Source organism: Euprymna scolopes, chromosome 2 (assembly GCF_053919585.1).
Source record: "Euprymna scolopes isolate OS-2025 chromosome 2, ASM5391958v1, whole genome shotgun sequence".
NCBI classification, from domain to species: Eukaryota; Metazoa; Mollusca; class Cephalopoda; order Sepiida; family Sepiolidae; genus Euprymna; species Euprymna scolopes.
In genome coordinates this window covers 127,825,861-127,850,582 of record NC_136483.1, presented here as the reverse complement: position 1 = coordinate 127,850,582, position 24,722 = coordinate 127,825,861, and the positions used below count along the sequence as shown (strand labels likewise).

At 34.6% G+C, this 24,722-nt stretch overlaps 1 protein-coding gene across 4 annotated transcripts in view; it reads right to left on the bottom strand.

The window, feature by feature from the left end:
- The window catches only part of LOC145295994 (hydrocephalus-inducing protein-like), an 865,028-nt gene that overhangs the window by 672,181 nt on the left and 168,125 nt on the right, over positions 1-24,722 (bottom strand). For all 4 annotated transcript variants that reach the window (XM_080141978.1, XM_080141990.1, XM_080142009.1 and 1 more), the window contains exon 8: positions 24,167-24,368. In XM_080141978.1, the coding sequence (XP_079998104.1) occupies positions 24,167-24,368 (202 nt within the window). The remainder of the gene's footprint in view (positions 1-24,166; positions 24,369-24,722) is intronic.

The following is a 24,722-nucleotide window of genomic DNA, read 5'->3' as shown; positions in this document are numbered from 1 at the left end:
GTAACTATCTTATCATTTTCTGGGACATGTCAAAGCTCATAATTAATCTTCGTGGTTGGCTTCTAAAATTTAAGATATACCTTTTTTATCACACTGATTCACTTGGATTTCCTTGTTTGGACTCTTGGAACTTGATGAAGATCTAGAAAATATCAGCCTTAACTAACTAACACATTTTGCGCCACAGTACCTATTTGCGCACTAAAATCTATCTAATGGCCCGATTTTTGTGATTTTTCTTTTCTCTCACCAGACCTTCCAAGATCCAGCAGATATATCCCACATTCATACGTCTCCTAAAAAAAATACAAGGTTATATCGTCTTACGTACCTACGGTATATTTTGCTTTTCTCTCACCTTATTAAGCTATATGTGATTAATCTTCGGTACCCTATCATAGGTCCCTGGTACCCTTAAGGATTCCCGTATCCTCTCCATGCCTGTCTCTAATTAATTAAGCCAAGTCTTACCTCCTGCTTGGAATCGTCACGTGCAACCAGCTTTTTTAAGCACTTAATTACCACAGGTTCCCATCTGTATTTTTCGAATTAGGGGCACTTCTAGTGCTTATCATCTCCCTACCAAGTTACTCTTCTTGGGAAAAATTTTATGGGCATCATAAAAAAAACAAAAACCAATTGTCAAAAAGAAATATATCTTTCTTTCAGCTTATCACATCTGAAAACTCTCTAAATACCCGTTTACGTAATTTACTTTGTCCCATCTCTAAAATTCTAACTGATTTCTGAGCAAACCATTCGTCTTAATTAGTCTTATTTCCTCCTAAATAATTTCAATTCAAATGTATATACCTAATAATGACTTTGAATTTCCGTCGCAAAAAAAAACATTACATTTACATACATTTAAAACATTTATGACTGGTCAATGGCTTGGCATCCAGGAATTACAAGGTTTCTTTACATCTTCTTCTTTTAAAACCCTCTCGCTTCCAGACGGTGCCAAGATTCGGTCCGAACCTCTTTGCTTCCCTGGTCGGACTGATCTAACTCCCCTGACTCCTCAACCCCCTAACTAACTTCAAACTCTTTCCTATATTGAGAAATCACCTATGTCTGCTCAATGTGACTATAAGTCACGTGTCATCAACATGCATGATTTGCACGTTTTTGAAACCGTTTCTGACGATCAGGAAATTTCCCATTCTACTTGTTGTTTTACAAAGGAATTTAACCTACTTCTCTAATTCTATAACCCATATTTTATTATGCATTCTTTCTAACAATGTGAATAGTTTCCAACACAATTTGTATTTATTAAATATTTAACCGAATCAACAATTTACTGGACATTCCATTTAAAACCTATTGTTCTTTAAAACTTATCTACAGGGTTCGATTCCCGTTTTATCTGATTTTATTTTCATTTAACTAATTCTCTTTATTTTTACTTACATGAAAAGGGCACAAGCCTTTTCATGTAACATTAATTTATGGTGCAATGTTTATTCACAAAAGGTAATAATTTACCGTGCAAAGAGTATTAAAACAGAGTATTAATTTACGATGCATTGTGTATTTAGAAAAGGTATTAATTTACAATGAATTGTGTATATAGAAAAGGTATTAAGGTACGATGTATTGAGTATTAAGAAAACGTTTTTAATTCATGGTGCATTGTGTATTTAGAAAAGGTATTGATTTATGATACATTGTGTATTTGGAAATGGTATTAATTTACGGTGCAATTTGTATTTAGAAAATGTATTAATTTACGGTGCAATGTGTATTTAAAAATTTACGATGCATTGTGTATTTAGAAAAGGTATTAATTTACGATACATTGTGTATTTAGAAAAGGTATTAATTTACGGAGAAATGTGTATTTAGAAAAGGTATTAATTTACGGTGCATTGTGTATTAAGAAAAGGGTATTAATTTATGAGGCATTGTGTATTAAGAAAAAGTTTTTACTTTACGATGCATAGTGTATTTAGAACAGGCATTAATTTATGGTGAAATGTATGTTTAGAAAAGGTATTAATTTATGGTGAAGTGTGTATTTAGAATAGGTATTAATTTACAGCGCATTGTGTGTTTGGAAAGGTATTAATTTACGATACATTGTGTATTTAGAAAAGGTATGAATTTATGATGAATTGTGTATTTAGAACAGGTATTAATTTACGGTGCAATGTGTTGTAAGTAAAAAGTGTAAGGAAAAATTCAAGATGGCGCCCGACTCTCTCTTTAACACGGTAAGATATCCTTAACACGGCACAAGAAGCAACAGCCACACGATTCCCCAGCCAACTCAATCGTCACTGCCCCACGTCTTTCCCCTCACCCGCTTTTATCGTCGTTCTAGGCCGGCTAAATTTGCATATTCCGAGAATTCGTATGACTTTGCGAGACATCATACTTTACAAAAGACGGCGGTCGCCATCTTGGTCTTTCTTTTCTATTTTTGGTCGGTAACGCTGAGCTGGTCTCGAGGTAAGTCTTTTTCCCCCCATCCGTCTCTCCCACATACCCACACAACACGCAAACATGCGGGCGCTTATCTCCTGGATGCACGTTACACTCCCCCCTGATCTGATGATCACATAGAGAGCACTGGGGGGGTGGCCTTTTAGTGCGTGTGCTTCTGCGAAGAGGTACATTCACTGTTTCAGATTCGGGCTCTGGATCTGGTTCCGCCTCATCAGATGAAGTATCGCTATCAGTCGCTGGAAGGGGCTCACTGAATCCGTGCACCGGCAGCTCATCGCTAGACGCTTCACTGCTTTCTTCTGTAGTTGTATGATGCACCTCGGTAGCTGGGCGAAGATCTCGCACATGTCGTGGGGTTCCATCGACCAAAACAGACTGCTGGCTAATCACTCCAGATATGTGTCCTCGCTTAAACTTGTCGGTGCACCGATTTCCTGGAGGCCGCACCCACACTGGATCTCCCACTTCATATCTGTTATATGTTCCCTTGTCGGTTGGCTGCGTAGTGTTGATTCACTTCACTCCGACTCGGTACGTGTAAATAGCATTCGCAGGTGCGGTTGAAGGGGACGTCCCGTCCTTTGGCGTAATGTTGTACCAATATGTTGCTTCCGCAATAGTACATCGCTTCCTGGCAGCAATTCTCTTGATGCTGCGATGGCTTCTTTCAGCAATGCCATTTCCTGACGGCACATGCGCACATCGCAACCGTAGTCGGACGCCCCACTCATCTAACAACTGCCGGACTTGCTGGCTACAAAACGCTGCATCATTGTCAGTCAGGAGCTCTTCCGGCGCACCTCGCTCAAAAAAAATGGATGATAGGTGGCGAACAACATTTGCTGAATCCTGTCTGGTCATCTGCCGCCACACCGCAAATCTCGTAGGCCCGCAATCAATGAGAGTTAGAAAGGGCTTGCCACTGTAATGGGTAATATCCATGGCCAGCCGCTGCCACACACTCTCAACTTCCAAGCGACCCTTCTGCCATCGCTCTGGTGCAGGATCAATAGACTGGCAAGCCTCACAATTTCTGACGATCTGTCTGACATCCATCTTGGTCACTGCTGGGTATGCACGCCTCACAAAATAAAGGGTCCTCTTGATACCCGGATGTCCGCTCTGTGCATGAATTTTTTGTATTTGACATGGGTCGATTGCAACTGCACAAGATCGAGCAGTAATCTCCATTCCCATCTTCGCGGCTTCATACCATTTGTGAGGTACACGGGTCAGTTGGTCAGCACGATTACAATGTGATGGCACCAGAGTGACGCTCAGTGATAGCCCATACTCAGATACCAGGTTTTTTAGCGTGTCTAGCCTTCTCCGTATTAACATTTCGCTTGCTGCCTTGGTACGGATTCGTGTCCGTCCTGAAAGTGTGTCAGACACCCAGTGGTAGACACAGAGAGAATCTGTGTACAAGGTCAACTTCTTAGACTGCCACTGCAGGGCCAGATTTACCCCCTTTACAACAGCGTCCAGCTCTGCCAGGTTGATATGCTGAGAATCTGTTACGGGCCGCAGCCAACACGCATCCTCGAACACGTTTCCTCCTTGCTCCAACGATATTCCCAACGCCAAAGAACTGGCATCAACCCACACACCTACGTTGTCTCCGTTAACACACCACCGCCCACAGGCAGGGTCCTTCTTGTTCACTCTCTCCAGTGTCTCCTTAATCATCAGAGTTAGTAGGACATCATCGGATATGTCATCCCAACCCGTGGTTGTTAAATTTGCTCTGCGTTTAATCACACCAACAGCTGCGCGGAGCCAGCCACAGACCGGTAAGTGACCAACAAGTTTTCCACACCAAGAAAAAACGGTCCGCCTTGTAACGAGGTTGGGGATGCTTGGAATTTCACTGCCACGCCTCCATTGTAGGGTGCCATCTTCTTCATAAACATCCAATCCCAATACACGTGCTCCTTCCCTTAAACGTTCGGGATTCTTGCATTCCAGACCAAACTGAGCCAACTTTTCTTTGACACACGACGCAGACTGTACATCTTCATTGACGTATACGTCATCAATGTAAGCTGACGTTGAGTCCCTCATGGGCTTTTCTTGGGACAATACTGTGTTGACAATAGTCTTCATGATCTGTGGTGCCACATTTAGGCCAAAGCCAAGGCGTGTAAGGCAGTACCTCTGCCCCTGGAACCAAACTGTCTGGAACGGCCACAACGTCTCATCAACTCGCACCTGTAAATAGGCTTTTCGCAAATCCAATATTGAGACATTAGTGCCTTTCTGACGCCATTCCCTCAACTTACTGGCGCATACGTCAGCATCGGCAGTGTAGGCTTCAATATGCTTGTTAAGCTCCCTATAGTCCAGCACGGGCCGTACTTTCGACTTGTTATGCTGGACTACTGCCATCAAGGGTATTAGACCCTTCGGAGGCCCAAGCTTGTCCTCAGGGTAGGGGATTAACCAGCCATCTTGGATCCACGCCTTTAGTTCCCTTTCGTATTCTGCTCGGGCCTCACTGGGTATAGGGTACTCTGCAACCCCATTCTTGAGTTTAGTCGGTGCCATTCCCTCGGTCCACTTCCAAGATGCAATCCAGGCCCTCTTGCGCGAGTCGTAGTCCACTGTAAAATCCGGCCGATCGATATGGAGCGCTGCACACACTGGGGCCTCTAAGAATCGCACCTTTCCATCCCGATGAATTGCGACTCCCCCCAGCGCCTTGATGGCATCGTATCCGAGCAACAGGTCAAACCCCAGGAGATTTCCTTGGGTCACGAGCACATTGATCTTAGTGGCTGCACCGGTGTCCGTGTAGATCTTGACAGTTCCAGCTCCACAGCATGTCTGGGTCTCGCCTCCTATCGTGGTGACTTTGATCTTCCTCTTAGTCCAACTTGGACACAGCCTGGTGCTCACTATAGTATGCGAACAGCCTGAGTCGAGAAGTGCTGAGCAGGGTATCCTGTTTACGTAGACGGCCATTACTGGTTGCGCCTTGTTCAAATTTTGCTCGGGGAGCAGGGCGGCGCTGACGTCCTCTCCCCTGATACGTTTCCCGCAGAGTTTTGGGCTAGATGCGCCAAACCGCCACACTTAAAACAGCGCACACGCCCCCTGTTGGTGCAATTCCTTGCAAAATGTCCGCGTCGGCCGCAGCGAAAACATTTCCCATTGCTTGCAGGGTTCTGATTCTGAATCTCCCGAGTGCCAATCTGGCCTGTCTGTGTCGCCATCACAACTGGTTCCCCCAGGTTCTCCTCATCTTTGATGATGGCTCGAGCACGTTCCATCAAGTGTTCCATGGTCGTTGTTGAAACGCTGGTTGAGGCTCTCAGTAGCTGCTTCACCCGAGTGGGAAGGCCCGCCACAAACGCGTACGCAAGCGTCCGCTCTGACACCCCTCCACCGAACAGAACTGCGAGTTTCTTTAACTCAGCGAAGAAAACGTCCACGCTTTCCTCCGGTAGAAGTTTTCGGGAAGCAAATTTTTCATAGGCCGTACAAGGATCCATGGCAAATGCCTTGTACAGCGCAGCTTTAATTGCGGTGACATCTCCCTTTTCGGCAGCACTGAGTTGCTGATATACACTCAAGGCACCCCCAGCCAATCTCAAGGGAATTACAGTGTGTACCCTTTTCACCTCACAAAGGTCGCACGTCAGCTCGACCCTTTCAACCCAGTCGACGATGGACGTGGACCCGTCAAACTCGGGTATGAGCTTTAATTCAAATTTCGACTCGGTCATAGTCCTAGAGGCCAAATGGCCGAAATAGCTTGTAAGTAAAAAGTGTAAGGAAAAATTCAAGATGGCGCCCGACTCTCTCTTTAACACGGTAAGATATCCTCAACACGGCACAAGAAGCAACAGCCACACGATTCCCCAGCCAACTACATTCGTCACTGCCCCACGTCTTTCCCCTCACCCGCTTTTATCGTCGTTCTAGGCCGGCTAAATTTGCATATTCCGAGAATTTGTGTGACTTTGCGAGACATCATACTTTACAAAAGACGGCGGTCGCCATCTTGGTCTTTCTTTTCTATTTTTGGTCGGTAACGCTGAGCTGGTCTCAGGGTAAGTCTTTTTCCCCCCATCCGTCTCTCCCACGTACCCACACAACACGCAAACACGCGGGCGCTTATCTCCTGGATGCACGTTACATGTGTATTTAGAAAAGGTATTAGTTTACCATGCATTGTGTATTTAGAAAAAGTATTAATTTACGGTGCATTGAGTATTTAGAACAGGGATTAATTTACGATGCATTGGTTATTTAAAAAGGTATTAATTTACAGTGCATTGTGTATTTAGAAAAGGTCTTAATTTACGATGCATTGTGTACTTAGAAAAGGTATAAATTTACGATGCAGTGTGTATTTAGAAAAGGTATCAATTCACGATGCACTGTGTATTTAGAAAAGGTATTGATTTACAATGCATTGTGTATTTAGAAAAAAGTATTAACTTATGATGCATCGTGTATTTCAAAAAGGTATTAATTCACAGTGCATTGTGCGTTAAGACAGGGTATTAATTTACGGTGCAATGTGTATTATGAAAAGGTATTAATTTACGATGCATTGTGTGTATAGAAAAGCTATTAATTTAAGATGCATTGTGTATTAAGAAAAGGGAATTAATTTACGATGCATTGTGTTTTTAGAAAAAGTTTTTAATTCATGGTGCATTGTGTATTTAGAAAAGGTATTAATTTACGATACATTGTGTATTTTGAAATGATATTAATTTACGGTGCATTGTGTATTTAGAAAAGGTATTAATTTACAAAGCATTATGTATTTTGAAAAGGTATTAATTTACGATGCATTTTGTATTTAGAAAAGGTAGTAATTTATGGTGCGTTGTGTATTTAGAAAATGTATTAATTTACGATGCAATGTGTATTTAGAAAAGGTATTCGTTTACGATGCATTGTATATTTAGAAAAGGTATTAATTTATGATGCCCTGTGTATTTAGAAAAGGTATTAATTTTACGATGCATTGTGTATTTAGAAAAGGTATAAATTTATGATGCATTATGTGTTTTGAAAAAAAAAGAGATACAAAAAGAACTATTTGGCAAATAGGAAGTTTACAAAAGGGTTTTAACAAGTTGCTTTTTTTCTTTTTTTTTTGTAACAAAAACTGGAAACATTATGTTAGGTATTAATTGGTTAATTTGGTTAGTAAGGTAGAAATGGTCGCAGTTTAACGTCGTGCCCGGGACACTTTACAATTTTTTTTTTTTTTTTTGTGTGTGATTTTAATTGTTCATGCTTCTCCTTTTGGGTTTCTGAAAAGAGATTTATTCATAATTAAATTCCAAAAAGTTCGGTTATAAAATGTCTTAATTTTATTCTTTTTATAGGTTTAGTGAAAATGTCGGCTATATTATTCTCAGACGTCATATAAGTAAGAGTAATAAATATTTTTCTTATTTCATCCCTTATAAAATGATATCTGATATCAATATGCTTCGACCTTTGATGAATCATAGAATTATTTGCTAATAAGAAAGGGTATTAATTTAGTGTTGTGGTGGCACACATTCATTTGCATATGTGGATAGTAATTACACATAAATAGGAAGACTCAGTTAGTCTGAGTGTGTGTTCACCAAAAGCCGCCGAGAGCAGATATGTTTCTCCAGCAAAGACTCTCTTATTTGACACCATTATGTAAATATCCTGTAAATATACCTTTTCCTAATACACTTCTTATTTGATCTACCTTTGTTTGTTGAGTCGTCATTTGTATTGCTTTCTACGTTACTTGTTTCAACCTACAAACTTAACATTTAGGATGCATTGTGTATTTAGAAAATGTATTAATTTACGATGTATTGTGTATTTTAAAAAGGTATTAATTTACGATGCATTGTGTATTTAGAAAAGGTATTAATTTACGATGCATTGTGTATTTAGAAAAGGTATTAATTTACGATGCACTGTGTATTTAGAAAAGGTCTTAATTTTTTCTAAATACACAATGCATCCTAAAATGTAAAATGTTTTTGATGGGGGTATGAGACGAATGGATTCCTCAATCATTTTTATAACCATCGGCTGTGCTAAACAACCAACGAAAACGTCGCAAAATTATAAAAATTGTCGAATTTTGGATTCAATCAGTTCGCCGTTTGCTACGTTACGGACCGCATTTAATTCTTCGCCACCATCTTGGTTACTGATCTGAACTACGCCGCCATCTTTGTTCAACATAATATCTCAGAACTTAACGGTTATGCGCCCAGCCACCGTCTTTTCTTTGACGGATCGGAATCTAAATTCGAATTGTGGCAGGTAAAATTTCTGGGATATCTAAGGATTCGAAAACTACACAAAGTCATACAATCTACAACAGAATTCAAACGACCCCGAATTTCTCGAAAAAAACGCGACTGTTTTTGCAGAACTGATTCAATGTTTAGACGATAGAAGTCTGTCTCTGATTATAAGAGACGCATTGGATGATGGGAGGAAAGCATTGAACATATTACGAGAACATTATTTATCAAAAGGGAAACCGAAAATAATATCCCTATATACAGAATTAACCTCTTTCAAACGTAACGAGGATGAAACGATTACCGACTACGTCATAAGGGCAGAAACAACCGCCAATGTCTTAAAACTCTCAGGTGAAATAATAAGTGATAGCTTGTTGATATCAATGGCCCTCAAGGGACTTCCAGCCGATATTAAACCATTTACAACTGTTATAACTCAGAAAGACAAAGCCATAAATTTCAGCGAATTTAAAGTGGCATTGCGCAGTTACGAAGAGACTAATCGTATGCTCGTGGACAATAATAACTCCAGCAATATTATTAAGTTCAAAAATGCTTCTCGAAAGCAGACACAACCAAATTACGCTCCTCACTGCAACGTATTCTCCAAAAGTAATTTTCCCAAGAAAAAGAATAAAATTATCTGCTATAATTGTGGATGACCCAACCACAAAAGTTTCCAATGTCGATATAAACGCTCTAAAATGGACTCCGTAAAAAACGTTGTTCTTTGAGGAAGAACATACATTTCTATTCACATGTAACTTTGACAATACCACAAACGGTAAAAATCTCCTTGTAGACTGTGGTGCTACAGTGCACGTTATCACCAAGGAATCTGATTTTATTAATTTTGATTCAAACTTTAATCCTCAAAGTCATTTTGTCGAACTTGTCGACGGTAGTCAAATAAATGATATAGTCTTGAAAAGAGGTGATGCTAAAATATCCCTAAAAAATAATAAAGGCGAAATCTGTAACTGTATTCTAAAAAATGCTCTGTTCATACCTACATTTAAGCAAGACATATTTTCCGTGCAGCCTGCAATTAAACAAGGCGCGAATATACAATTTGGCCAAAATACATCAAAATTGACATACCCCAATGGAACTATATTTGACATTAAAGAAAATGGCCGACTATATTATTTAAAAAGTATGTTTCCCTCAAAAACTGTCTGTCACGACTTGGAAACCTGGCATAAAATTCTAGGACACTGCAATACAGCTGATATTAAAAAATTACCAAATGTAGTCGAAGGCATGAAAATAATACCTTCAGACGATCTCCCAAATTGTGATGTGTGTGCACAGGGGAAAATGAAAAAAAATATAAGCCAAACTCCAGACAAAAAAGCTACGAAAATTCTCTCACTTGTGCATTGTGACTTAGCAGGTCCGATCAGCCTGATGGGGAGAAACAATCTAAGGTACGTTTTGAACTTTATTGATGATTTTTCCGGTTTAATTATGGTTTATTTTCTAAAAAACAAATCCGACACTATCCTCGCCACTAAGAAATATTTAGCTGATGTTGTCCCATACGGTTCAGTAAAATGTATTCGCTCAGACAATGGGACTGAATTTACTAGTAAAGACTTTGAACTTCTATTAATTAACCACCGTATTAAACATGAGAAATCGGCGCCATACTCCTCCTTCCAAAATGGCACAGCTGAAAGGGCATGGCGAACCCTTTTTGAGATGACAAGATGCCTACTTATCGAATCAAAATTAGCGCATAGTTTATGGACATACGCTTTAATGGCAGCAGCATATATCAGAAATAGATCGTTCAATAAGAGGCTAGGAAAAACGCCGTATGAAGCGTTTTCCGGTGTAAAAGCTAAAATGAATAGAATGAATGCATCTATTTGGTTCTGATTGTTTTGCATTTATAGAAAACATTAGTAAACTAAATACTAAAAGCGAAAAAGGTACTTTCGTAGGTTACGATAAAAATAGTCCGGTATACTTAATCTACTTTGCAGCTCAAAATGCCATAAAAAGGGTTAGATGTGTAAAATTCAATGATACATTACATTTAAAAAATGGCGATCCAGTGACTGAAAAACGTGAAATATTGCCTAGCATCTTAATCGATCACAATGAAAATATTAATAACGACGACAATTACAGTACTTCTGACGAAAACAGTAACCAGACACGTCGATACTCAATAAGGGAGCGAAAAAGGCCAGACTTCTTACAAACTGAAAAGATACAAGATTACGCCGTGGATTACTGTTATTCGTTAAACAGCGCACCAGAAAGTTATAATGAGGCGATTAATTCACAAAATCACCAAGAATGGGAACAAGCTATGGTATCCGAATTGAAAGCTTTATCTGAAAATAACACATACGAAATAGTGGCAAAACCAACAGATAAAAATATAATTTCTTCACGCTGGGTTTTCTCCAAAACAATCACAACTTCTGGCAGTGAAACTTTTAAAGCAAGATTTGTGGCGAAAGGTTTCTCACAAATTCCTGGAGTGGAATATTGTGCAACATTTTCACCAACGACAAATTTAACGACAATTAGAATTTTATTACAACTTGCCACTCAATACAATTTAAAAATACATCAAATGGATGTAAAAAATGCTTATTTAAATGCTCTGACTGTGAAATCTACATTTACCCTCCAGAGGGATTTAAAATGAAAAATAAAAATTGGGTGTGGAAATTAAATAAATCGTTATATGGACTAAAACAAAGTGCACACAATTGGAATTTAACACTCCATAATTATTTAATAGAACAGGAATTCAAACAATGTCCCGTAGACGCGTGCATGTATACCAAAAATGTAGGTAATAAATTGTTGAGTTTGGTTTTTTGGGTTGACGATATATTACTCGCCTCAAACTGTGACAACACTTTAAGAGATGTTAAAGATGAATTAATTAAAAAATTTAAAATGGCCGATCTTGGACGACTGTCATGGTTCTTCGGTATAAAATTTACCTGTGAAAATGAAACTATAATTATGAACCAATCACGATACATTGAAAAAATTCTGCTCAAGTTCGAAATGCAAGATTGTAAGCCACGTTCAACTCCCGTTGAAATAGACATTAATAAAAATATAAGGACCGAAACAAAATTCATAGATAACCGAATATACAGGGAAATGGTAGGGAGCCTCATCTACTTGATGACCGCAACAAGGCCTGACATATGTTACACTGTAACAAAGCTATCTCAAAACTTATCGAAACCGACAATTAAAGACCTTAATCGTGCAAAACAAATCCTTCGTTACCTAAAAGGAACCAAGGAACAATCTTTAATATTAAAAAAATCCACATATCCTCAAAATTTAGGTTTTTCGGATTCAGATTGGGCTAACTCTGAGGATAGAAAGAGTATAGCGGGGTATTGTTTTAGACTGTCAAAGACTGGACCTATGATCTCTTGGAAAACTAAAAAGCAACAAATTGTTGCACTTTCTACTTATGAAGCAAAATATGTGGCTCTTACTCATTCTGCGCAGGAGGCAATTTTTCTGAACACCCTTCTAAAATCTATTTTAAAACCAGATCTAAGTAAAAAAACCTATAGTAATTCATTGTGATAATCAGAGCAGTATCTTATTAGCAAATAATTCTATGATTCATCAAAGGTCGAAGCATATTGATATCAGATATCATTTTATAAGGGATGAAATAAGAAAAAAATTTATTACTCTTACTTATATGACGTCTGAGAATAATATAGCCGACATTTTCACTAAACCTATAAAAAGAATAAAATTAAGACATTTTATAACCGAACTTTTTGGAATCTAATTATGAATAAATCTCTTTTCAGAAACCCAAAAGGAGAAGCATGAACAGTTAAAATCACAAAAAAAAAAAAAAAAAAAAAAAATTGTAAATTGTCCCGGGCACGACGTTAAACTGCGACCATTTCTACCTTACTAACCAAATTAACCAATTAATACCTAACAATGTTTTTGTTACAAAAAAAAAGAAGAAAAAAAGCCACTTGTTAAAACCCTTTTGTAAACTTCCTATTTGTCAAATAGTTCTTTTTGTATCTCTTTTTTTTTTGGCAAACATTTGTTAAAACAAAACAAAAAATGTATATTTGTGAGTTTTTGTGCATAGGTTTATATGTATTTGAAAAGTATTCTATTTGTATGTTTATATATATTTAAAAAGTGTTTATTTTTATATGTATCAAAAAAAAAATGGCTTCTTTTTGCACACATTATACCAATATATTAATTCTTTCTGACTGATGAGAATAAAGACAAATTCCCATAAAACCAGAGGAAAAAGAAAAAAAATACAAAAAAAAAAAAAAACAATTATTGGTTTATTTTTCTTTGTTCATTTATTTTTATTTATTTATTTTTCTTTCATTTCTCAAGTGAAACCAAAATTGAATCCGAAAGGATTTTCCCATTATATCAAAAAAGGGCCTGTGTAAAATGTTTTTGATGGGGTTATGAGACGAATAGATTCGCCAATCATTTTTATAACCAACAGCTGTGCTAAACAACCAATGAAAACATCGCAAAATTATTATAAAAATTGTCGAATTTTGGATTCATTCAAGTCGCCGTTTGCTACGTTACGGACCGCATTTAATTCTTCACCGCCATCTTGGTTACTGATCTGAACTACGCCGCCATCTTTGTTCAACATAATATCTCAGAACTTAAGAGGTTAACTACACCACGGACCGTATTTGATTCTTCACCGCCATCTTGGTTACGGATCTGAACTACGCAGCAATCTTTGTTCAAAACAATGTCTCAAACCTTACCATTGATGCACTGTGTATTTAGAAAAGGTATTAATTTACGATGCATTGTGTATTAATAAAAAGTATTAATATTATTAATGCATCGTTTATTTAAAAAAGGTATTAATTCACGGTGCATTGTGTAATAAGAAATGTATGAAATGCAATGTGTATTCAGAACCAGTATTAATTTACGGTGAAATGTGTATTAAAAAAGGGTATTAATTTACGATGGACTGTGCATTATGAAAAGGTATTAATTTACGATGCATTGTGTATTTAGAAAAGGTATTAATTTACGATGCATTGTGTATTTAGAAAAGGTATTAATTTACGATGCATTGTGTATTTAGAAAAGGTATTAATTTACGATGCATTGTGTATTTAGAAAAGGTATTAATTTACGATGCATTGTGTATTTAGAAAAGGTATTAATTTACGATGCATTGTGTATTTAGAAAAGGTATTAATTTACGATGATTTGGGTATTTAGAAAAGGTATTAATTTACGATGATTTGGGTATTTAGAAAAGGTATTAATGTACTGTGCAACGTGTATTTAGAAAAGGTATTAATGTACTGTGCAACGTGTATTTAGAAAAGGTATTAATTTACGATGCCTTGTGTATTTAAAAAGGTATTAATTTACAGTGTATCGTGTTTATGAAAAGGCATTAATTTATGATGAATTGTGTATTTAGAAATGGTATTAATTCACGATGCATTGTGTATTTTGAAAAGGTATTAATTTACAAGTCATTGCATCTTTAGATAAGATATTCATTTACGGCGCATTGTGTATTTAGAACAGATATTAATTACGGATGCATTATGTATTTAGAAAAGTTATTATTTACGATGCATTGCGTATTTCGAAAAGGTATTAATTTACGATGCATTGTGTACTTAGAAAAGTTATTAATTGACGACGGTGTATTGTGTGTTTAGAAAAAGTATTAATTCACGATAAATTGTGTATTAGGAAAAGGTATTAATTTGCGATGCATTGTGTATTAAGAAAAGGTATTAATTTGCGATGCATTGTGTATTTAGAAAAGGTATTAATTTAAAATGAACTGTGTATTAGGAAAAGGTATTAATTTACGGTGGAATGTACATTAGGAAAAGGTATTAATTCACGATGCAATGTGTATTCAGAAAAGGTATTAATTTACGGTGTATTATGTATTAATAAAAGGGTATTAATTTACTATGCATTGTGTATTTAGAAACAGTTGTTAATTTACGGGGCATTGTGTATTTAGAAAAGTTATTAATTCACAAGACATTGAGTATTTAGAACAGGTATTAATTTACGACGCATTTTGCATTTCAAAAGGTATTAATTTACTGTGCATTGTGTATTTAGAAAAGGTCTTAATTACCGATGTATTGTGTATTAAAAAAAGGTCTTAATTACCGATGTATTGTGTATTAAGAAAAGGTATTAATTTACAATTCATTGTGTATTTGGAAAAGGTATGAATTTACGATGCATTGTGTATTTAAAAAAGGTATTAATTTGCGATTCACTGTGTATTAATTAACGATGATTTGTGTATTGCGATTCACTGTGTATTAATTAATGATGATTTGTGTATTGTAGGTATTATTACGTTACGGTGAATTTTGTATTTAGAACAGGTATTAATTCACGATGCCTTGTGTATTTAGGAAAGGTATTAATTAAAGATGAATTATGTAGTCATAAAATGAATTAATTTACAATGCATTGCGTATTTAAAAAAAGGTATTAATTAAGGGTGCATTGTGCATTAAGAAAAGGTATTAATGTACGGTGCAATGTGTATTTACAAAAGGTATTTATTTACGGTGAAATGTGTATTTTAAAAAGGTATTAATTTATGAGTCATTGCATCTTTAGATACGATATTAATTTACGGCGCATTGTGTATTTAGAACAGGTATAAATTTACGATGCATTGTGTATAAGAAAAGGTATTAATGTACTCTGCATTGTGTATTTAGAGAGGTATTAATTACGATGCATTGCGTATTTCAAAACGGTATTAATTTATGATGCATTGTGTACTTAGAAAAGTTATTAATTTACGGTGTATTGTGCGTTTAGAACAAGTATAAATTCTCGATAAATTGTGTATTACGAAAAGGTATTTATTTACGATGCATTGTGTATTAAGAAAAGGTATTAATTCACGGTGCAATGTATATTTAGAAGAGGAATCAATTTAAGATGCATTGTGTATTTAAAAAGGTATTAATATACAGCGCATCGTGTTTATTCACAGGTATTAATTTATGATGCATTGTGCATTTAGAAAAGGTATTAATTGATGATGCTTTGTGTATTTAGAAAAGGAATTAATTTACAATGCATTGTGTATTTAGAAAAGGTATTAATTTGGGGTGCATTGTGTATTTAGAAAAGGTATTAAAGTACGGTGTGTTGTGGCTTTAGAACAGGTATTAATTCACGATGCATTGTGTATTGAGAAATTGTATTAATTCACGTTGCATTGTGTATTTAGAAAAGTGATTAATTTACGATAGATAGTGTATTTAGAAAATTGATTAATTTACGATGCATTGTGTATTTAGAAAAGTGATTAATTTACGATGCATTGTGTATTTAGATAAGGTATTAATTTACGATGCATTGCGTCCTTATAAAAGATATTACTTCATGGTGTATTCAAAAACAGTATAAAATAATGGTGCATTGAGTATTGAGAAAACGTATTAATATATATAGAAAATGAATTAATTATCGGTTTTGCATTGAATGTGTATTAATTTACAATACATTGTGTATTTAGAAAGGTATCAATTTACGATGCATTGTGTATTTAGAAAAGGTATTAATTTATGATGCATTGTGTATTTAGAAAAGGTATTAATTTACAATACATTGTGTATTTAGAAAGGGTATTAATTTAGAATGCATTGTGTACTTAGAACAGATATTAATTGACGATGCATTGTGTATTTAAAAAAAGTTATTAATTTTTGGTGAATTTTGCATTAAGAAAACGTATAAATTCACGGTGCATTGTGTGTGTAGAAAAGGTATTAATTCACGATGCATTGTGTATTTAAAAAAGGTATTAATTTACGATGTATTATGTATATAGATAATGTATTAATTTACGGTGCATTGTGTATTTCAAAAAGGTATTAATTTACAATGCATTGTGTATTCAGAAAAGCTATTACTTCACGGTGCATTGTATATTTAGAAAAGGTATGAATTTATGATGCATTGTATATATAGAACATGTATTTATTTATGATGCATTGTGTATTTTTAGCAGGTATCAATTTACAATGCATTGTGTACTTAGAAAATGTATTCATTTATGATGCATTGTGTACTTAAAACAGCTATTTATTTACAGTGCATTGTGTATTGAGAAAAGGTATTCATTTACGGTGCAATGTGTATTTAGAAAAGGTATTAATTTACGGTGTGTTGTATATTTAGAAAAGGTATTGATTTACGATTTACGATGCATTGTGTTTTTAGACAAGGTATTAATTTTCCATGCATCTGGTATTTTGAAAAGGTAGGAATTTACGATGTATTTTTTATCTAGAAAATATATTAATTGACAATGCATTATATATTTAAAAAGGTATTAATTGACGGTGCATTGTGTATTTAGAAAACGTATTAATTTCCAATGCATTCGGTTTTTAGAAATGGTATCAATTTACGAATCATTGTGTATTCAGGAAAGGTATTACTTTATGGTGCATTGTATATTTAGAACATGTATTAATTTACAATGCATTGTGTATTTAGAAAAGGTATTAATTCATGATGCATTGTGCATGAAGAAAATGAATTAATTAACGGTGCCTTGTGTATTTAAAAAAGATATTAATTCACGATACATTGTGTATTTTTAAAAGGTGTTAATTGACGATGCATTGTGTATAAAGAAAAGGCATTAATTCACAGTGCAATGTGTATTTAGAAAAGGTATTAATTCGCGACGCATTGTGTATTTAGAAAAGGTATTATTTTATGATGCATTGTGAATTTAGAAAAGGTAATTATTAACGATGCATTGTGTATTTAGAAAAGGTATTAATTCACGATGCACTGTGTATTTAGAAAAAGCTGTTTATTCACGGTGTAATGTGTATTTAGATAAGCTATTAATTTAAGATGCATTGTGTATTTAAAAAAGGCATTAATTTATTAGACATTGTGTAATTTAGAAAAGGTATTAATTCACGATACATTGCGTATTAAGAAAAGGTATTAATTTACAATGCATTGTGTAGTCAGAAAAAGGTATTAATTTATAGTGCATTGTGTATTTAGAAAAGGTATTAATGACGATGAATTGTGTATGTAGAAAATCTATTAATTGACAATACATTGTGTATTAAGAAAAGGTAATTGTTTACAATGCACTGTGTGTTTAGAAAAGGTATTAATTTACCATGCATTGTGTAGTTTGAAAAGGTATTAATTTACAGTGCATTGTGTAGTTAGAACAGGTATTAATTTACAATACATTGTATTTTTAGAAATGGTATTAATTTACGATGGTTTGTGTATTTAGAAAAGTTATTAATTTACTGTGCATTTTGTATTTAAAAAACGTATTAATTCACGGTGCATTGTGTATTAAGAGAAGATATTAATTCACGGTGCAATGTGTAATTTGAAAAGGTATTAATTTACGATGCATTGTGTATTTAGAGAACGTAGTAATTTAATTGTGTATTTAGGAAAGCATTAACTTAATTGTGTATTTAGAGACGGTATAAATTTAATTGTGTATTTAGAAAAGGTATTAATTTAATTGTGTACGTAGAAAAGGTATTAATTTAATTATGTATGTAGAAAAGTTATTAATTTAATTGCGTATTTATAAAAGGTATTAACTTAATTGTGTAGTTAAGAAAGTTATTAATTCAATTATTTATTAAGAAAAGGCATTAATTCACAGTGCAATGTGTATTTAGAAAATGTATTAATTGAAGATGCATTGTGTATTTAAAAAAGGAATAAATTCATGATGCATTGTGTATTTAGAAAAGGTATTAATTCGCGACGCATTGTGTATTTAGAAAAGGTATTATTTTATGATGCATTGTGTATTTAGAAAAGGTAATTATTTACGATGCATTGTGTATTTAGAAAAGGTATAAATTTACGATGCACTGTGTATTTAGAAAAGCTATTAATTCACGGTGTAATGTGTATTTAGATAAGCTATTAATTTAAGATACATTGGGTATTTAAAAAAGGCATTAATTTATTATGAATTGTGTATTTAGAAAAGGTATTAATTTACGATGCATTGTGTGTGTAGAAAAGGTCTTAATTCACGATGCATTGTGTATTGTCTTTTTAGAAAAGATATTAATATACAATGCATTGTGATTTTAGAAATGGTATTAATTTACGATGCTTTGTGTATTTTTTTTTTACATAGGCATCACCACATTATCAAGGCCAAGACGCCACTCAAGGATAAGGGTTAAAGAGTGTAAGTAGAAATGTGACAATATAGTAATCATTAGTAATGAAAATTTGGTAAATTTGATAACTTATATGGAACGGCTCATAAAGAACTTATTTACGTTAGACTTGAACACAACCATATTGTAGCCAGCCAGAAAGCAGGAAAATGGAAGACAATTCCACAGGCGTGCAGTTCTAAGAAAGAAGATTTGTTCATCGAATCTACGTTTAGGTTTAGGCACAGATAAAGAGTGGGGGGGAATTATTGATAGTGTTTACAGCTAGACGAGTGTTTCTTGTGAAAGTTAGGCGAGGGGGGACCACAGACTGAAGCTCAGTCGAACACTTTCCATGAAAATAACGATAAATCAGAGACAAACTCGCAACATCTCTTCTGTGAGATATAGGTTGCAGGGAAGAGAAAAGGACATCTCCTACGAGGCTACGAAGTCTATTTTGAACTCTATCAAGGCAGGACAAGTCCTTTCTAGCAGCTCCTGCCCAGATGTGGTAACAGTATTCCATCCGTGGACGTACCTGGCTCTTATATAGATAGAGAATGGCATCAGCAGTGAGATATCTACCGGATCGTTTTAAAGACCCTCACCATTTTTCCAGCGGCCTTGGCAACAGATTTGATGTACGTGTTCCATTTAAGATCAGGAGTAATGGTCAAGCCCAGAAGCTTGTCAAAACTTAAGGCCTCCTAAAGACGAGAGCCATTCATTTCAATTGATGCCAGATGGGGATCAGAATGTTGATGATGTAAAGAGAGAAGCTTGGTTTTAGATGCATTAAAAGTAACCAGCCACTCCTTTCCCCATTGTACTACGTGCTCAAGATCAGAGGAGAGAGAATTGGAGAGAACTTGGTCGTTTACTGTCTTAGATGTGCTACCATAAATGGTAGTGTCGTCAGCATAAATGTCTACAAATGATGTAAGGATGTGATTTGGAGGATCATTAATGTAGATCAGGAAAAGAGTTGGGCCCAGGATTGACCTCGGAGGGACACCGGCATTAATACTGTGAGCTTCTGATTTTTGCCCCGCAACTACTACTCTTATGAACCTATCAGAAAGAAATGATTTAATAATTGAGAAGACATTTCCAGCTATACCATAGCTGGAGATCTTGTGAAGTAAACCTTTATACCATACCCTATCAAAGATTTAGAAAAGTTATTAATTTACTGTGTATTGTGTATTTTAAAAAAGTATTAATTCACGGTGAATTATGTATTAATAGAAGGTATTAATTCACGATGCAATGTGTAATTTGAAAATGTATTAATTGATGATGCATTGTGTATTTTAAAAAGGTAGTAATTTAATTGTGTATTTAGGAAAGCATTAATTTAATTGTGTATTTAGAGAAGGTAGTAATTTAATTGTGTATTTAGGAAAGCATTAATTTAATTGTGTATTTAGAGAAGGTAGTAATTTAATTGTGTATTTAGGAAAGCATTAATTTAATTGTGTATTTAGAGAAGGTAGTAATTTAATTGTGTATTTTAAAAAGGTAGTAATTTAATTGTGTGTTTAGGAAAGCATTAATTTAATTGTGTATTTAGAGAAGGTAGTAATTTAATTTTGTATTTAGGAAAGCATTAATTTAATTGTGTATTTAGAGACGGTATTAATTTAATCGTGTATTTAGAGACGGTATTAATTTAATTGTGTATTTAGAACGGTATTTATTAAATTGTGTATTTAGAAAAGGTATTAATTTAATTGTGTATGTAGAAAAGGTATTAATTTAATTATGTATGGAGAAAAGTTATTAACTTAATTGTGTATGTATAAAAGGTATTAACTTAATTGTGTAGTTAAAAAAATTATTAATTTAATTGTTTATTTAGAAAAGGTATTAATTTAATTGTGTATTTAGAAAAGTTATTAATTTAATTGTGTATGTAGAAAAGGTATTTATTCACAGTGCATCATGTATTTAGAAAAGGTGTTATTTGATCGTGCATTATGTATTTAGAAAAGGTATTAATTTAAGATGCATTTTGTATTTAGAAAAGGTATCAATTTAATTGAGTATTTAGAGACGGTAGTAATTTAATTGTGTTTTTAAAAATGGTATTAAGTTAATTGTGTATTTAGAAAATGTATTAATTTAATTGTGTATTTAGAAAAGTTATTAATGTTATTGTGTATTTAGTAAAGGTATTAATTCTATTGTGTATTTAGAAACATTTTAATTTAATTGTGTATTTAGAAAAAGTAATAATTTTATTGTATATTTAGAAAACATTAATTTATTTGTGTGTATAGAAAAAGTATTAATTTACGATGCATTGTGTATTTAGAAACGGTATTAATTTACGATACATTGTGTATTTAGAAAAGGTATTAATTTACGATCCATTACACAATGGATTGTAAATTAATACCTTTAGAAAAGGTTTTAATTTATTTGTGTATTTAGAAACGGTATTAATTTAATTGTGTATTTAGAAAAGGTATTAATTCAATTGTGTATTTAGAAAAGGTATTAACTTAATTGTGTATTTAGAAAACGCATTAATTTAATTGTGTATTTGGAGACGGTATTAATTTATTGTGTATTCAGAGACGGGATTAATTTAATTGTGTATTTAGAAAACATTAATTTTACCTGTAGCACAATCGATAGGGTACTTTGAAAAATCAATTGTGAAAGTGACTTTCTCTTGAAAGTTGAAGGTTCAGTTCTCAGTGTGGGCAACTGAATATACAATTGCGAATTACTTAGGGCCCCCTATCCAGTCATAACTGATGGAACAACAGCATGCTACCCCATGAAGTAATTAAAGGGTTCTGTTCGAAATTCGAAATTCCCAAGTTCGACAAGATACACCTGAAGAAGGTCGTAGGTTACATTGACCGAAATGTTGTGAAAATGATACTCAAGATGAGAACAGTAGTCCAAATAATACAAATAACCAATCCTCATCTAAAAAATTCAGAAACATAACTCATTTCTCCTATACAATTATCTTTCCATACTCTGTATTGTTGCTGGCCCTCAAACTTATAGTAATGTTTTAATGTTTACCCTTGTGTGTAGATTCTCTATTCATAATCTTTAGATCATATTGTGTTTCTGAAAATATCTGCCCAAAATGAATTCTTATTTCTGAACGTATTCGGCTTTTGCACAAGTAGAGGACTGCGTTGGAAGTCAGATACCTTCTGAAATGGTAGAATGATGCAACCATTTTTACAGTGATCTTGGCAATGGATTTAAAGTAAGTTTTCCATTTAAAATTGGAAGGTCAGACCCAGAAGCTTGTCAAAGCAAGGAGCTTTGAGACGAGAGCCATTCATATCAACTGGGGCTAAGTTTGAGTCAGAACTTTGGTAGTGAAAGCATATGATCTTGGTTTTGAATGCATTAAATTAACAAACCACCTTGGCCTTTGAAGTGTTGCCATAGATAGTAGAGTCCTCAGCATATATGTTGACGAATGAACTTAGAATGTGATTTGGGAGATTTTTGATGAAGATAAAGAAGAGAGTTGAGCCCAGGTTGGATTCTTGAGGCATGTCAGTATTGATGCTTTCAGCTTTTGACTTCTGTCCATGAACAATTACTTGTATAAACCTATCAGTGAGAAAAGATTCAGTGGTTGAGAAGACATTTCCAGATATTCCATAGCTAGAAATCTTGTGAAGTAGGCTTTTATGCCAAAGCCTATCAAATTTCTTTGACATGTCAAGAGCTATTACTCTAAAGAGGAAAACTTTGTTGTGAGATTACAATTTATACACTCTATCTTGCAGGAAACCATATTGTTTGTCACTGAGTAAGTTGTTTTTGCTGAAGTGGTTTACAATTTCTCTATTTAACACAGATTCAAGCAACTTGCTAATGCACACAGAAGGCTAATTGATCTGTTCTGAGATGCTAAGGACTGATTTCCAATATTTTTAAATACTGAACAGACTAATGAGTTCTCCAAGGTGTTGGGAAACATTTCTCTTTTAGGCAATGATTAAACAGCTTTGTAAGGATGAGTGCTAGTTCCAGCTGCAGCTTTTTGAGTACTATAACTGGAATCAACGTTCTTAATGAATGTGGCAACATCTTGTACAGATATGTGGATGTGGCACAGATTATTATCAGTCTTAGGAGAAAATTCTGGAGAAAAGTGGCCCTGATTGCATAGGATTGCGTTCGTTGCAAAGTTCTTGGCAAAGAGTTTGGCTTTGTCAAAATGCTGCTGAAATCACCTCAGGCACATTGAAGATGGTCAGGATGGAGGATACACATCTGTTCAGAACCTTGCTTGTTATTTACCAAAAATCACCGGAATGAAGCCTTTGTTCTTCTACTTTGGACTTGATGGACTGAGCATATGACTCTCTTGCATTTTCTACAATCTTTTTACAGTGATTGCTCGAAGTCATAAATGTGGCTTTAGTTTCAAAACATTTAATTATGTTTAAAACAATTGAAGTAGTGTTTTTTATGTACAATAACATTCGGGGGTGTAAGATGGCTAGCTGTTCAGTTTTTGATGGAATTTCTTGGAGGATATGTAACTGCTTATGCTGATGGTTAACCAGTCAGTTCAGTCAGATGCTATAGCAGACGCAGTCTTTTTAAACATTATAGTGTAGGGGTAGTTCTGATATGAATGCCTGGTATCCATCCCAGTCTGCCAACAAGTATCTGTTTGATAGAGAGGAATATTTGTTATGCTTTATTCTTATCTTTACTGAGACAACAGAATGATCAGAAGATCCTAGCAGAGACAAAACTGACAATGAGCACAGTTCAGGGCATGTTGTTAGAAAAGAGATCTAAAAGACTTGCAAATTGTCCATCAGCATCAGCATGACCATCAGCATCAGCTACCCACAATCTGTGTTAGGTTATAAGCAGGGGAGAAATCATGACAAAATTTCCCGTAATCATCTGTTTTATTTGAATGGATTAATCATTTAACATTGTAAATGTTAAAATCTCCACAGATATAAATGTTGGCTGAGGGATGAGCAGACTGAGTATGATCAATTTGCTTAGCAATATTCTCAAAGATAGCTACTCAGTCATTGTGGGGGCAGTAGAGAGTGAATAGAGAGTGAGTATAAATGCTATGCTACTCTACAGCACATGTAGGGATGATGTGAGTCTTTGGAGATGTCTCTGCCACAGGGGATTGAGACTTGTTCCTTTCTTCATTGCTTTAAAACAAGATAATAAATCGCAATATCTCTTTACCTGTTTTTTGCTTCCTCTTCCTCTGCACTGGTTTCAAATTTGCTCCATTTATAGTTGGCAATGGTATTCGATCGATTGTGAATCCGAATATTTCTCTGGTTAGCCAATGAAATAAATGTGTTCTCAATGTGGATTGTATTTTTATCAAGTCTTATGTTCACATCCTCAGCTACAGCATGAAGAGCAATATGAATGGATTCACCTGAAACAACAAACAACAGAATTGATGTAAGATGTCCTTAGCATTGCTTCACAGTATAGTGTAGTATCTGTTTCGATACTACGCTTCATCTCATCAAGTAAATAGGGTCTTGATGTCTACTCTAATTTTTACAGAGTTTTCAACAAAGTATAATTTTGATTACTTCAAACAATACTTTGAAGTAATCAAAATTAAAGAATACTTTGAAGTAATCAAAATTAAACAATACTTTCAAGTAATCAAAATTATACTTTGTTGAAAACTCTGTAAAAATTAGAGTACACACTTTTGCTAACAGGGTTTCAGTATTATAAATCTGTTCTTTGACAGGTATGTCCACAGATAAATTAAAGA